At 43.8% G+C, this 13,759-nt stretch overlaps 1 protein-coding gene across 2 annotated transcripts in view; it reads right to left on the reverse strand.

Moving 5' to 3' along the window:
- The window catches only part of MLIP (muscular LMNA interacting protein), a 407,499-nt gene extending 399,206 nt beyond the window's left edge, over positions 1–8,293 (reverse strand). Inside the window, exon 1 of one of the 2 annotated variants that reach the window (XM_069726767.1) lies at positions 8,090–8,269. In XM_069726767.1, the coding sequence (XP_069582868.1) occupies positions 8,090–8,149 (60 nt within the window). In that variant the 5' untranslated portion in view covers positions 8,150–8,269. Of the gene's footprint in view, positions 1–8,089 lie in introns of both variants that reach the window. The other variant, XM_069726768.1, reaches the window with a different exon arrangement.
- Positions 8,294–13,759: the final 5,466 nt, after the last annotated feature.

Here is a 13,759-nt window from a genome sequence, read left to right on the forward strand (position 1 = left end):
ACAGATGTGAGGTTGAAATGACAAGTGTTAGGGGGGAATGAGAGGAGTGAGGGAGAAAATGAGAGATGTGAGGGAGAAAATAAGAGATGTGAGGGGGAAAATGAAAGATGTGATTGGGAAAATGAGAGGCGTGATGGGAAAATAAGAGAAGTGAGGTGCTATAACTAACCACAGATATTTACTATGCCCAGGCAACGCCGGGCTCTTCAGCTAGTCTACCATAAAGAGAAGACTGCATGAAAGTAAATACAGAGGGTTCACTGCACGGTGCAAGCCACTCATAAGCATCAAGAAGAAAAAGGCTAGACTGGACTTTGCTAAAAAACATCTAAAAAAGCCAGCACAGTTCTGGAAGAACATTCTTTGGACAGATGAAACCAAGATCAACCTCTACCAGAATAATGGAAAGAGAAAAGTATGGCGAAGGCGTGGTACAGCTCATGATCCAAAGCATACCACATCATCTGTAAAACACGGCGGAGGCAGTGTGATGGTTTGGGCATGCATGGCTGCCAGTTGCACTGTGTCACTAGTGTTTATTGATGATGTGACACAGGACAGAAGCAGCTGAATTATTTCTGAGGTATTCAGAGATATAATGTGTGCTCAGATCCAGCCAAATGCAGCCAAACTGATTGGTCATCATTTCATACTACAGATGGACAATGACCCAAAACATAAAGCCAAAGCAAACCAGGAGTTTATTAAAGCAAGTGGAATGTTCTTGAATGGCCAAGTCAGTCACCTGATCTCAACCCAATTGAGCATGCATTTCACTTGTTAAAGACTAAACTTCAGACAGCAAGGCCCACAAACAAACAGCAACTGAAAACCACCACAGTGAAGGCCTGGCAGAGCATCAAAAAGGAGGAAACACAGCGTCAGGTGATGTCCATGAGTTCAAGACTTCAGGCAGTCATTGCCAACAAAGGGTTTTCAACCAAGTACTAAAAATAAACATTTTATTTAAAATTATTTAATCTGTCCAATTAATTTTTGTCCCTTTAAAAACAGGGTGGCACATGTTAAGGAGCTGAAACTCCTAAACCCTTCATCCAATTTTAATGTGGATACCCTCAAATGAAAGCTGAAAGTCTGAACTTCAACTGCATCTGAATTGTTTTGTTTAAAATTCATTGTGGTAATGTCTATAACCAAAATTAGAAAAATGTTGTCTCTGTCCAAATATATATGGACCTAACTGTACTATGTGGCTGTGCAATATACTACGTGGCTGGGCAATATACTACGTGACTGGGCAATATACTACATCGCTGTGCAATATACTATGTGACTGGGCAATATACTACATGACTGGGCAATATACTACGTGACTGGGCAATATACTACGTGACTGGACAATATACTACATGGCTGTGCAATATACTACGTGACTGGGCAATGTACGACGTGACTGGGCAATATACTACGTGACTGGGCAATATACTACATGACTGGGCAATATACTACGTGGCTGGCCAATATACTACGTGACTGGGCAATATACTACGTGACTTGGTAATATGCTACGTGGCTGGCCAATATACTATGTGACTGGGCAATATACTACGTGGCTGTGCAATATACTACATCGCTGGGCAATATACTACGTGACTGGGCAATATATTACGTAACTGGACAATATACTACGTGACTGGGCAATATACTACGTGGCTGGGCAATATACTATGTGACTGGGCAGTATACTACGTGGCTGTGCAATATACTACATCGCTGGGCAATATACTACATGACTGGGCAACATACTACGTGACTGGGCAATATACTACGTGACTGGGCAATATACTACGTTGCTAGGCAATATACTACATGACTGGGCAATATACTACGTGGCTTTGTGCTGAATACTACGTCGCTGGGCAATATACTACGTGGCTGGGCAATATACTATGTGGCTGGGCAATATACTACGTAACTGGCAATATACTATGTGACTGGGCAATATACTACATGACTGGGCAATATACTATGTGACTGGGCAATATACTACGTGACTGGGCAATGTACTACGTGACTGGGCAATATACTACGTGGCTGTGCAATATACTATGTTACTGGGCAATATACTACGTGACTGGGCAATATACTACATGGTTGGGCAATATACTACGTGGCTGTGCAATATACTACGTGGACATGCATATTCTAGAGTACCCGATGCGTTAGAATCGGGCCACCATCTAGTACTGTATAAATGTCTACAGCAAGTACCACAATGTGCATCACTAACTGTCATATAATATTACATAGTACCTTTTTAGCCAGAGATGTAAGGTACAGTTCCTATAACTCTATCATCTTCTCTAGTCAGACAAAAAAGAACAAGGGTAAAAATAATGTTAGACAATGACAGCTATTTTTGATATCTGTTTTGTCATGAAGGTAAGAAGATATCTCTAGTTGATTCAAGACCTTACATCTCTGGTTAAACATGTGCTATGCAATATTTACAGTAAATGGCAGTTACTGATACACATTATAGTATGGGTTCCCTCCCATTTTGGACATCTAGCCAAGCTAAAGTAGACAACTGGTGGCTGATATTCTCAGACTGGTAAGGAGCCATAGATGTTAGCCCCCAGCCTAAAAATAGCTGCCCACAGCCACTCCAGAAAAAGGTGCATCTATTAGATGCGTCAAATCTGGTTCTTTGCCCGGCTCTTCCCACTTGCCCTGGTGCGGTGCCAAGTGGGTTAATAGTATTGGGGTTGATGACAACTTTACATTGCCAGCTGATATCAAGCCCAGAGGTTAGTAATGGAGAGGCATCTATCAGACGCCCCCATTACTAACCCCATAAGTTTAACTTAAAAACACACAGAGTAAAGTCCTTTATTTGAAATAAAAACTCCTTAACTCTCTTTTACCAATTTATTATTTTCCATATAAAAAACACACATCATATTCCTCACCTGTCCTCCGATTATCCATGTGTCCTGCAACGTGGTCCAACTACATCTGGATGCATTGCTGAGCAATGGCATGAGGCAATCACTCAGCCCTGCATCCAAGACAAACTGAGCAGAGCATGAGAAGCTCTGCCTGCGACTCGTGGTGACATCATTAAGGTTACCACCAGTCACAGGCAGAGCTTTTTACGTTCTAGTCAGTGTGAGTCAGCTGGCATGTAGAGTGATCGCATCACTGATGTGACCGCTCTCTAAACCATCCAGATAATCGTAGAACTTAGCCTTTAATGGATTATCAGTGGATAGGTGAGTATTTTGGAGAATAAATGGTTAAAAGATGGTCTGGGAGTTTTTATTTAAAATAAAGGAATATATGTGTTTTTTAAGTTAAAGGACTTTACTGTGTCTGTGTGTTTATTTCATTTGACTATGGGGTTAGTAATAGGGGGGTCTGATAGACACCTCTCCAGTACTAACCAGTGGGCTTGTTGTCAGCTGTCATAAAACAGTCAGAAACAGCACCAGAATTGGCGCATCTAATAAATGCACCTTTTCTGAGGTGGCTGCGGACTGCTATTTTTAGGCTCCAGGGGGCCAATATTCATGGCCCGTTCCCACTCTAAGAATACCAGTCCCCAGGCATCTGCTTTAGCTTGGCTGGTTGTCAAAAATGGGAGGACCCCTGCACTGTTTTTTTAAACTATTTATTTAAATAATTTAAAAAAATACACTTGGTGACTGCTCTGTGCTTGATAACTAGCCAGGATAAACCTGACAGCTGAGGGTTGCTGCCCGCAGCTGTCAGCTTTATCTGTGCTGGCTATCACAAATAGAGGGAACCCCATACCTTTTTTAATATACTTATGTAAATACACTGGAGCTGCTCTCTGCGAGACCCGGCTGCTGGAAACAGAGGTAACGCCAGTACGATTATCTCAGTTCATAGTGCCCACTCCTCACGAGGTCAGGGCCACTGTAAACTGAAATAACCTTGCTGTAATGTCACCTCATAGCAGCTGGTACTTATGCTGGGCATCTCCAGTGCTGGACTGATGAGCAACCATGAGTCTGGCATTCTGGATCGCCTGGAGAATGTGAACTAAGGTTACTTTGTGTGTGTATTTTACTGTACTTGTTGATAAATAAAAAAATAAATAAAAACATTGCGTTAGGTCCCCCATAATTTTCACAACCAACTGAGGTAAAGCCGAAGTCTAGGGGCTGATGTTATTATTCTGGGAATATCAGCTCAGAGCTGTTTGCTTAGCCTTTACTGGTTATTAGAGTGGGAGACTGTAAAAAGATGACGTGATGTCCCCTTTATATTTACTATCCAGAAAAGGCTTTGTATACAGCAATGACCTTATGTTAATAGCTTCGGAAAGGGTCATGAATATTGGCCGCCTTGCAGACAAAAAACATTAGCTCTCGGCCATCCTGAAATGGTGCATCTTATGGACGCTTAGCCTCGCTCCTCTGACTTGCCCTGGTGTGGTGGCAAGTGGGGTAATAATTCTGGGGTTAATGTTGGCTGTTTTATGGCAGCTAACATAAACCCTACAGGTTAGTAATGGAGAGGTGTCTATAAGACACCCCAATTGCTAACCCCATAGTCAAATGTAATAAACACACAGTCAAAGTAAAGTTGTTTGATTGCAACAAACACACAGAATCCTTTATTTTATATAACTCCCTGGCCCTCTTTTACCCATTTGTTTCTCAAGAATTAACATAAAAAAGCAAAGTTATACCCACTTATCTGCCAGTAATCAATAAATGGCCATGTCCCACAATGATCCGGAAGGTTTGGAGAGCGGTCAAGTCAGTAATGCCACCATTCTCCACACCAGCCGGTTCAGACAGAGCAGAGTGTTAGAAGCTCTGCCTGTGACTGGCGGTAATGTAATTAAGGTTACCGATGGTCACAGGCAGAGCTTCTCATGCTCTGCTCAGTGTGAGCTGGCTGGCCAGTAAAGCAGTAGCATCACTGATATGATTTGGATCGTTGTGAGATATGGCCATTAATGGATTATTGGCAGAAAGGTGAATATAGCTTTGCTTTTTTATTTATCATTTTGTTGAATAAATGGGTAAAAGAGGGTTGGGGAGTTATTATTTCAAATAAAGGACTTTTATCTTTATCTCTATTAAATTTGATTATGGGATTAGTAATGGGGTTGTATGATAGATGCCTCTCCATTCCAAAACAGTGGGCTTGATATCAGCAGCCATAAAACATCTGACATCAACCCAACAAATATTACCCCATTTGCTACTGCACCAGAGAAAGTGGGAATTTCATAAAATGGCTTGGGGACCCCTCTATTTATCATAACCAGCCAAGATAAAGCTCAGAGCTGGGGGCTGCAGTCCGCAGCTGTCGGTATTGCCTGCACTGGTTATCAAAAATAGAGAGGACCTTTTTTTAACACAGTGTGCACTGGCCAATTACAGCCATGCTAATACTTGAGCTTTGTACGGGCGGCCGAACTCAAACAGTAGCACGGACTTCGGGGTCCATGCACGGACACAAGGTGTTCTGTATAGAACCCAAACCTTATTATTTGGGTTCCCTAGTACATTAATAGTAGTTTGATGATCTGAAACATTTAAGTGTGACAAATAGAATAAATAAGGAAGGTAACAAATATATTGTCACAGCACTGTATTCATGTGCAAATGTTGTCATTAGCAGGTGTCATTTCCAAAACTCCACCCTTAGGTGCAGGCATATTATGCATTTAGTATATTTTGGTAAATCTAATCATAACATTCCTCAAATAAATAGTTATATAATTTCTCAATATCAGCAAAGGTGAAATGTTGTCTACACTGCTTTTTGGGATGCATTGGAAAATAAATTTATTTTACAGGCAATAGATAGTCAAAGTGTACATTTCTTAATTTCTCGCGACTGCCATTTTCTTTTAAAAAATAAATCATATTCACACTCTCCCAAGGTCAAACACTGAGTCTCTGCCATTGCTCCCAGTGTCTGTCATTGTCTGCAGTGCTGATGTTATGTCACTAATTACCTCAGCAGCTCTGAAAAGCCCAGACCATCAACGAGGGCAGATGCTCTAAACTCAGTTATCGGCCACAGTGCTGTTGACGTGATGTCAATGTTGTAGGCAATGAGAAACAACAGGAGCGGAGGCAGAAACTCAACACTGGAATCAATAGGATAAATAAAGCGCAGTTTGAGGTTTTAAAACAAATTTCAGTCAGGAAACAAGAGCTTTCCAAAACTTGAAAACCCCTTTAATGTTATGAAGGAGTGCGATAAAATAGTTGAAAGCTCACCATTATATAACAATGAAATAGAGCACTGAGTTATCATAAAGGAAGATCCTTGAACATCATTGTTTTTATTAGAAATCCTAATAGAATGGGATGTAATTCTCATTTTCGGATAATGGGCAGTCATGCTGATTTTTCCTTCTCCCCTCAGTTGCCGTCCAGAACAACATAGATACTGGTAAATATTGTGGAGCCATAAATTGCAACAAACTAAGAACTCTTTGCAAAATGCCATTTTGTAGCAACTTTAGAGCCACAGGTTGAGGAACAGTGCTCTACGACTAGGGTCAGACTGCCGTAGATACTCTCATCCTAGGGAATCCGGCTATAATGTAAATGACATTCTGATCAAAATCTGATCAGAGTTGGATCCAAGTTAGCATAGTGTGACCTGATCTCTGGGATGTGAGAATCCGAGTACACTGTGAGGAGAAGGTGAAAAATAAAATGTATTCATCTTCTCCAGTGTGCCAGTGTCCAGAAATTGGACTGAAATCAGATGTCATGTGAGTTCAGTCTGTTGTTTTCCACGCACTCAATGACTTGCATGGCTGAGTGCAATCCAAATATCAGATTAAACTTGGACATGATGCAATTTTTTTCTCAGACCAGCCTAGTCAGAAGAAAAACAATCAAACCTGTGCTAGACCCATAGAATAACATTGGTCCAAGTGTGTTCCGAAATTTTGTCGAATCACACTGAGGCTGCCGTCACACTAGCAGTGTTTGGTCAGTATCTTACATCAGTATTTGTAAGCCAAAACCAGGAGTGGAACAAATAGAAGAAAAGTATAATAGAAACATATGCACCACTTCTGTATTTATCACCCACTCCTGGTTTTGGCTTACAAATACTGATGTAAAATACTGACCAGATACTGCTAGTGTGACGGCAGCCTTAGATGGAAGATACGGTGGTGTGAGCGAGCCCTCAGAAATACAAGATCAACCAGACAAGACTAAACCACCATAACTATGATGTGGTGGGATGAGCTAATAGCCATATAATGATGGCAATATAATGTTATAAAATAATTCATATTACATTCATGAAATTCATATACTGGTGATATATGAAAGAAGCCACTTAGTCGCTGATCCTATAATCTGTAAGGAAAGCAAACAAGCAGCCGCAGTGTTTGATGTGGAGTGGTTCCCGTCAGAGCAGAACTTTCACAACAAGCTATAAATATGACATCTGAAGCTGAGAAGGGAACCTAAAGAGAAACATGAGCTAGGTGGGGCGCGCACTGGAAAAGACAAAAAATACTGAGCCTTAATGTATCAAAGATGCTAAATATTTAAAATTCTAAAAATAATAACCATAGCTTCTGTTACGCTTTCTTTTTAAACAAGAGATTTATTATACAAATATATAATATGCAATAAAACCGGGTAAACATGTCTGTCAACTGTCCTGCAACTGTAATATTTCTCTACACAGAAAAATAGGCACATTAAATAAATATATAAAATATAATAGAATCTGGTATAAAGATCTGTCAACCGGCCTGTGGTAGCTATATTTATCTATATAGACATAGATATATTGTAAAAATATATAAAACGTATTAGAATCTGTTATAAAGATTTGTCGACTTGCCTGCGCTTGTCATATTTATCCAGATTGATGGAAATATTATATTCAAAAGTAAATGTGCATATATCTATTTTTATAAACATATACCTATGCATTTTTTTTATTTTTAGTTACAGACCTTACTACCTGGTCCCAGTCCAGTTTCGTTATTATTTCTATACAGCTAGCGTTCCAGAACACCACACAACGCACATACAACAGTTGTCTGGCTTAGTAAAGAGATCAACATTTTTCTAGAGCTATATGGAATCGGTCTTACCATACTTGTCTCTTTTAAAGTCTCGTCTGACAGGGATTTATTTTTCTTCTCAAAATCCATTTAAACAGTAAGTCCTTAGTGGAGTAAACCCATCTTGTTACTTGTTGGTTATCACTGTTCTCCTGGAGCCAGAGCACTCACAGTCTGTCCTTCAGATAACTTCTTGTTAACACTGCTTTCCAATTATAGGTCCATGAAGCACACAAATAGTACTGAGTCCCGGGAGAAAGGAGGCAGCTGGCTTCAGATACTAATTCACATAAAGCCAAACTTCATTTCAATGCTATACTTCCTCATAAACAACTATATTACTGTGATTTTCTTCTGCGGCCGATGTTCAAACAGATCGTTAAATGCGTATGTGGTAATAATCGTTTTGCAATATGTTGTTTCATATGATTGCATTTATAGTTCTCCTAAAAATAAAGAAGTAAATATAACCCATCCTTTACAGTCCATTCCAGAAGAGAAACGTGTTTTCAAGCTGGTCTGTTTATGACATTTTATAAAATGTTGCAGCTGAAGGGTGTCAATCATCTCATGCGTGGTCTCTCTTTATTACCATATTACATTTTCATGATCAAGAAAGTAACTCTTAAAATACCTCTATAAATTTACAAAAAATGTTGCAAGGTTGAACTATTACGGAGAGCTGTTCACATACTATAGTTTAATCCACTGGTCTTTAAAGGGCTTGCCTGGTTTTGAGCTACAAGTCTTCAGGCTCTCTACGTGAAGATTCTCCAGTGCTGGCGCAAAGGCTAGTTTCACACCAGCATTTACCTGATCTGCGGCGGGCTGCAGACTTCCTCCGTGAAGCCCCGCCCTCGCCCGGACCTCCACCGCTAGCTCTGCCTACTTCTGCATGCGGCCTGCATGCGGCCTGCGTATTTATCTTTAACATTAGGTACGCAGGTCATGCTGCTGTATGCGGATGCTTCCGCATGCGTCGTTTTGACAATGCAGAGAAAAAAATTGCTACAGGCTGCGTCCTACTCTGGACGCCGCGTCGTCAAAACAACGCATGTTGAGGGCAGAGTAAAGTACTGCAGTGCGCAGGCAGCGGGACAGGTCAGAGAGGCCTGGCGCCTGCGCACTGCAGTACTTTGCTCTGCCCTCAACAGGGCAGACAAAGTATGCCTGCGCCGGAGCCGCAGCATGAAGACAAGAAGAGGACATCATCCTCTGAAGATGGGAGGCCCCAGACCAGACCCCGACGCCCATCGGACTGGACAGCAGCGGGACCGCCCCTGGGTGAGTATAATCTAACCTCTTTTTCTCATCTTTCAGGATACATCGGGGGCTTATCTACAGCATTCCAGAATGCTATAGATAAGCCTCTCATTCCGGTGGGCTTAGCTCAACTTCCATTTTGGGGGTGACAGGTTCCCTTTAAATTTTTCAGTCTGTGTCTCATTGCAGCCATTTAGTGAATTCAAAAAAGTTCATTTTTTTCTCATTAATGTACACTGCACCCCATCTTGACTGAAAACAACAGATGATGAGCAGTGTCTGGTTTTCTCCACACATACCACTTAGAATTATCACCAAAAGGGTTAGTCTTCATCTCATCAGACCAAAGAATCTTATTTCTCATAGTCTGGGAGTCCTTCATGTGTTTTTTTTAGCAAACTCTATGCAGTCTTTCTTGCACTGAGGAGAGGCTTCTGTCAGGTTACTGTCATAAAGGCCCGACTGGTGGAGGGCTGCAGTGATAGTCGACTTTGTTTAACTTTCTTCCATCTCCCTACTGCATCTCTGGAGGTCAGCCACAGTGATCTTGGGGGATTTCTTCTCTCAACAAGGCTCTTCTCCCATGATTGCTCAGTTTGGCTGGATGGTTAGGTCTAGGAAGACTTCTGCTGGTCCCAAACTTCTTCCATTTAAGGATTATGGAGACCACTGTGTCTTGCCACAATCCTGTCTTTGAGCTCATTTGATTTGACCACATGAATCTCATTTGGTCTGACATGCACTGTGAACGGTGAGGTCTTATCTAGAAAGATGTGTGCCTTTCTAAATCAAGTCCTATCAGTTTAATTAAACAAAGCTGGACTCCAATGAAGGAGTAAAACCATCTCAAGGAGGATCACAAGGAAATGTACATCATGTGACTTAAATATGAGTGTCTGAGCAAAGGGTCTGAATACTTATGACCATGTGATATTTCAGTTTTTCAGTTTTAATAAATTTGCAAAAATTTATACATTTCTTTTTTTTCAATAAAGATAGGGTACAGAGTGTTAGGAGTTGAGTTTCCTCTGCTGCACTGGGGGAATCTCGATCCATCTCCGCTGCGGTCTCCCATTCTTCTCCAGCCGCAGTGGAGTCTGCTCAGCAGGGACGTCGATCCCAGCATCTCGCTCAGTCTGACTCTGTGCGAAGAGTTACTGCTGCTTTTCCTGCTTCTGCCATTGAAGCCAGTGCTGGGCAGCGGCGAGTGGACGTTTCTGGATCTAAGTCCTGCTTTTCTCTGTCTGAGCATGCCCAGGGCAGGATCTCCCGTTGGAGATCGAGGGTCACATGCTCAGGTACTGCAGCACATCCCATTGGTCCTTTTGGCAGGTCCTGAAAGGGCAAAACTTCTGTAGCTGTTTCCTGTGCTGCAGCTATATAAACTGCGCATGACCGCGCTATCTAGCACCCGACTTATCCAACAGCACGTAACACACATTACAGCTACCAGTTGCTGTGTCCGCCTGTATGGCGCCGTGCGCTTGCTCTGCGCTTTCCTGACCCAAGCCTGGGTGGTTAGTGGCGTCCGTCAGTGCGGCACCGCACGCACTCTTGTGCCTTTATATTATTATTTAGTTTCCTTACACACCCAGTTGCGGTGTTGTGCCAGCAAGTGTCTAATCGGACTTCAATCCTAGTTGGGGTTGAGTTCGCTGACTTCTTGCTCGCGCTCTATGTGCGGTACCGCGGTCCTGTGACGCAACAGGATTGCTTCCTTCACGCAGGGTGAGGTTAACCCGTGTGTGTATACTTATAGTACCGCCATATAGTCCGTCTTACTAGCAGCAGGGTTTTTACCTGCACGGTGGACCTCGGACTGCGAACGCACCTAATTCCATTTCATCTTGTACTTGGTGTGTTCCGCCAGTCCTTAACATAATACTAGCGCCAAGGTCTGGCTAGTAAATGATGGACGATCAGCGTTCACAGCGGTACATCCAGCAGCTGGAGGGAAGGTTGGCGGCTCTTGAGTGATCAACCTCAGCTGTGGATGTCACTGCTGTCGCTGTTCAGGCTGCTAGTGTTGCTGCAGCCACCTTGTCCACTGCCGCTCCTGTCCCGACTCTAACTCGCCTCCCGCTTCCAGAGAAATTCTCTGGTGACAGTAAGTCTTGTAGGGGTTTCGTGAGTCAGTGCTCTATCCATCTCGAGCTTCTGGCCTCTCGTTTCCCTACAGAGCGGGCTAAGGTGGGATTTATAGTGTCTCTTCTATCGGACAGGGCGTTGCAGTGGGCTACGCCGCTATGGGAGCGTAGCGATCATGTGGTGCAGAGTGCTCCGTTGTTTCTGAGCACTCTGAAACAGGTCTTTTTAGGACCTCGTGTCACCCATGATACGGCGCTCCAATTGTTGGCATTGACTCAGGGCTCGTCCTTGGTCAGTCATTTTGCCGTCCACTTCCGCACCTTAGCATCTGAGCTGGAGTGGTCGGATAAAGCCCTCATTCCAATATTTCGGAGGGGGCTGGCTGACCACGTTAAGGACGCCCTGGCCACTAGGGAGATTCCCACCACACTGGAGGAATTAATAACTCTATCCACTCGTATTGATCTCACGAGCGGAGGTTAGAGCGAGCCCAGTGTAGGCAGAGGTTTCGGCTGGCTCCCACCTTCGCCAAACCTTTGGAATCTCCAGACCAGGCTCCTGAGCCCCATGAGCCTGTGGTAGAGTCACGAGCGGGATCTAAGTCCCGGACCGCTCGTGCACTCCAGATTTGTCATCTTTGCCAACAGACAGGACATCTTGCCTCCAGATGTCTCCAGCGGTCGAGGAAACGTCAGCGTCTAGTGGTAGTTGGTGGAGGTGCACTAGACACGGCGACGTTTGCCTCCAAATTGTCCTTTAAGGGGACAATAACATTGGGCTCATCCTCTCACTCGGTAGAACTCTGCGTGGATTCTGGGGCGGAGGGCAATTTTATGTCTTCAGCCTTCGCCCAACGTCACGCAATTCCTCTGGTCATGCTATCTCAACCAGTAACGGTACGAGTGGTGAATGGGTCGACACTGCCCGCACAGATTACACATCAAACTATCCCTTTTACTCTGTCCATGTCACCATCTCATCAGGAGATTATATCTCTACTCGTCGTCATTCCTGAGGGAATTGATGAGGTTCTCTTGGGGATACCTTGGTTACGGTACCACTCTCCTCACATCGAGTGGTCCTCAGGCAGAATTCTGGGATGGGGTGAATCTTGTGGGAACAGGTGTCATCGAGAGTGCGTTCAGGTTGCTACTACAGAGGTACCCGCAGATCTTTCCTCTCTCCCCAAGCAATATTGGTCTTATGCAGACGTGTTCTCCAAAAAGGAGGCGGAGACCCTTCCGCCCCATCGCCCCTATGACTGTCCTATTGATCTCTTGCCTGGTGCTGAGCCTCCCCGGGGTCGAGTCTATCCATTATCTCTCCCGGAAACGGAGGCAATGTCTCAGTACATTCAAGAGAATCTGGCAAGAGGGTTCATCAGGAAGTCAGTGTCACCTGCTGGGGCAGGGTTCTTTTTCGTGCAGAAGAAGAATGGAGAACTACGTCCATGCATAGACTACAGGGGTCTTAATGCTATCACAGTTAAGAACAAGTACCCTTTGCCTTTGATATCTGAGCTTTTCAATAGGCTTCGGGGAGCTAGAGTGTTTACTAAACTAGATCTGTGGGGTGCTTATAACCTGATTCGCATCCGTGAGGGGGACAAATGGAAAACGGCATTTAACACCAGAGATGGGCACTATGAGTATCTGGTGATGCCCTTCGGGCTCTGTAATGCACCTGCCGATTTCCAAGACTTTGTCAACGACATCTTCCGGGATATGCTTTCCACCTCGGTTGTAGTCTATCTGGATGATATTCTCATCTTTTCTCCAGATATTGACTCCCACCGGAGAGATGTTGGCAGAGTCTTCGACCTCCTACGGGCAAACTCTCTTTATGCGAAGTTGGAGAAGTGTGTGTTTGAGCAGGAGTCCTTACCTTTCCTGGGCTATATCATCTCCGCCCAGGGATTGGCTATGGATCCTGCCAAACTACAGGCTGTGATGGACTGGCAAGAGCCCCATTCTCTTAAAGCGGTGCAGCGCTTTATGGGGTTCATAAACTATTACCACCAGTTCATTCCCCACTTCTCAACTCTGGTAGCTCCCTTGGTAGCCCTCACCAAGAAGGGAGCGAATCCCAAATTGTGGTCGGAAGAGGTCTCCAAGGCCTTCACTTCTATTAAGTCCCACTTTGCTAGCGCTCCCATCTTACATCGTCCCGATGTGGATAAGCCATTCCTAATGGAGGTGGATGCCTCGTCCGTTGGTGCTGGAGCAGTCCTCTATCAAAAGGATGCTCAAGGTCGGAAGCATCCATGCTTCTTCTTCTCTAAGACCTTCACGCCAGCGGAGAGAAACTACTCCATCGGGGACAGGGAGTTGCTAGCAATGAAGTTGGCCT

Source organism: Ranitomeya imitator, chromosome 5 (assembly GCF_032444005.1).
Source record: "Ranitomeya imitator isolate aRanImi1 chromosome 5, aRanImi1.pri, whole genome shotgun sequence".
Lineage (NCBI taxonomy): Eukaryota > Metazoa > Chordata > Amphibia > Anura > Dendrobatidae > Ranitomeya > Ranitomeya imitator.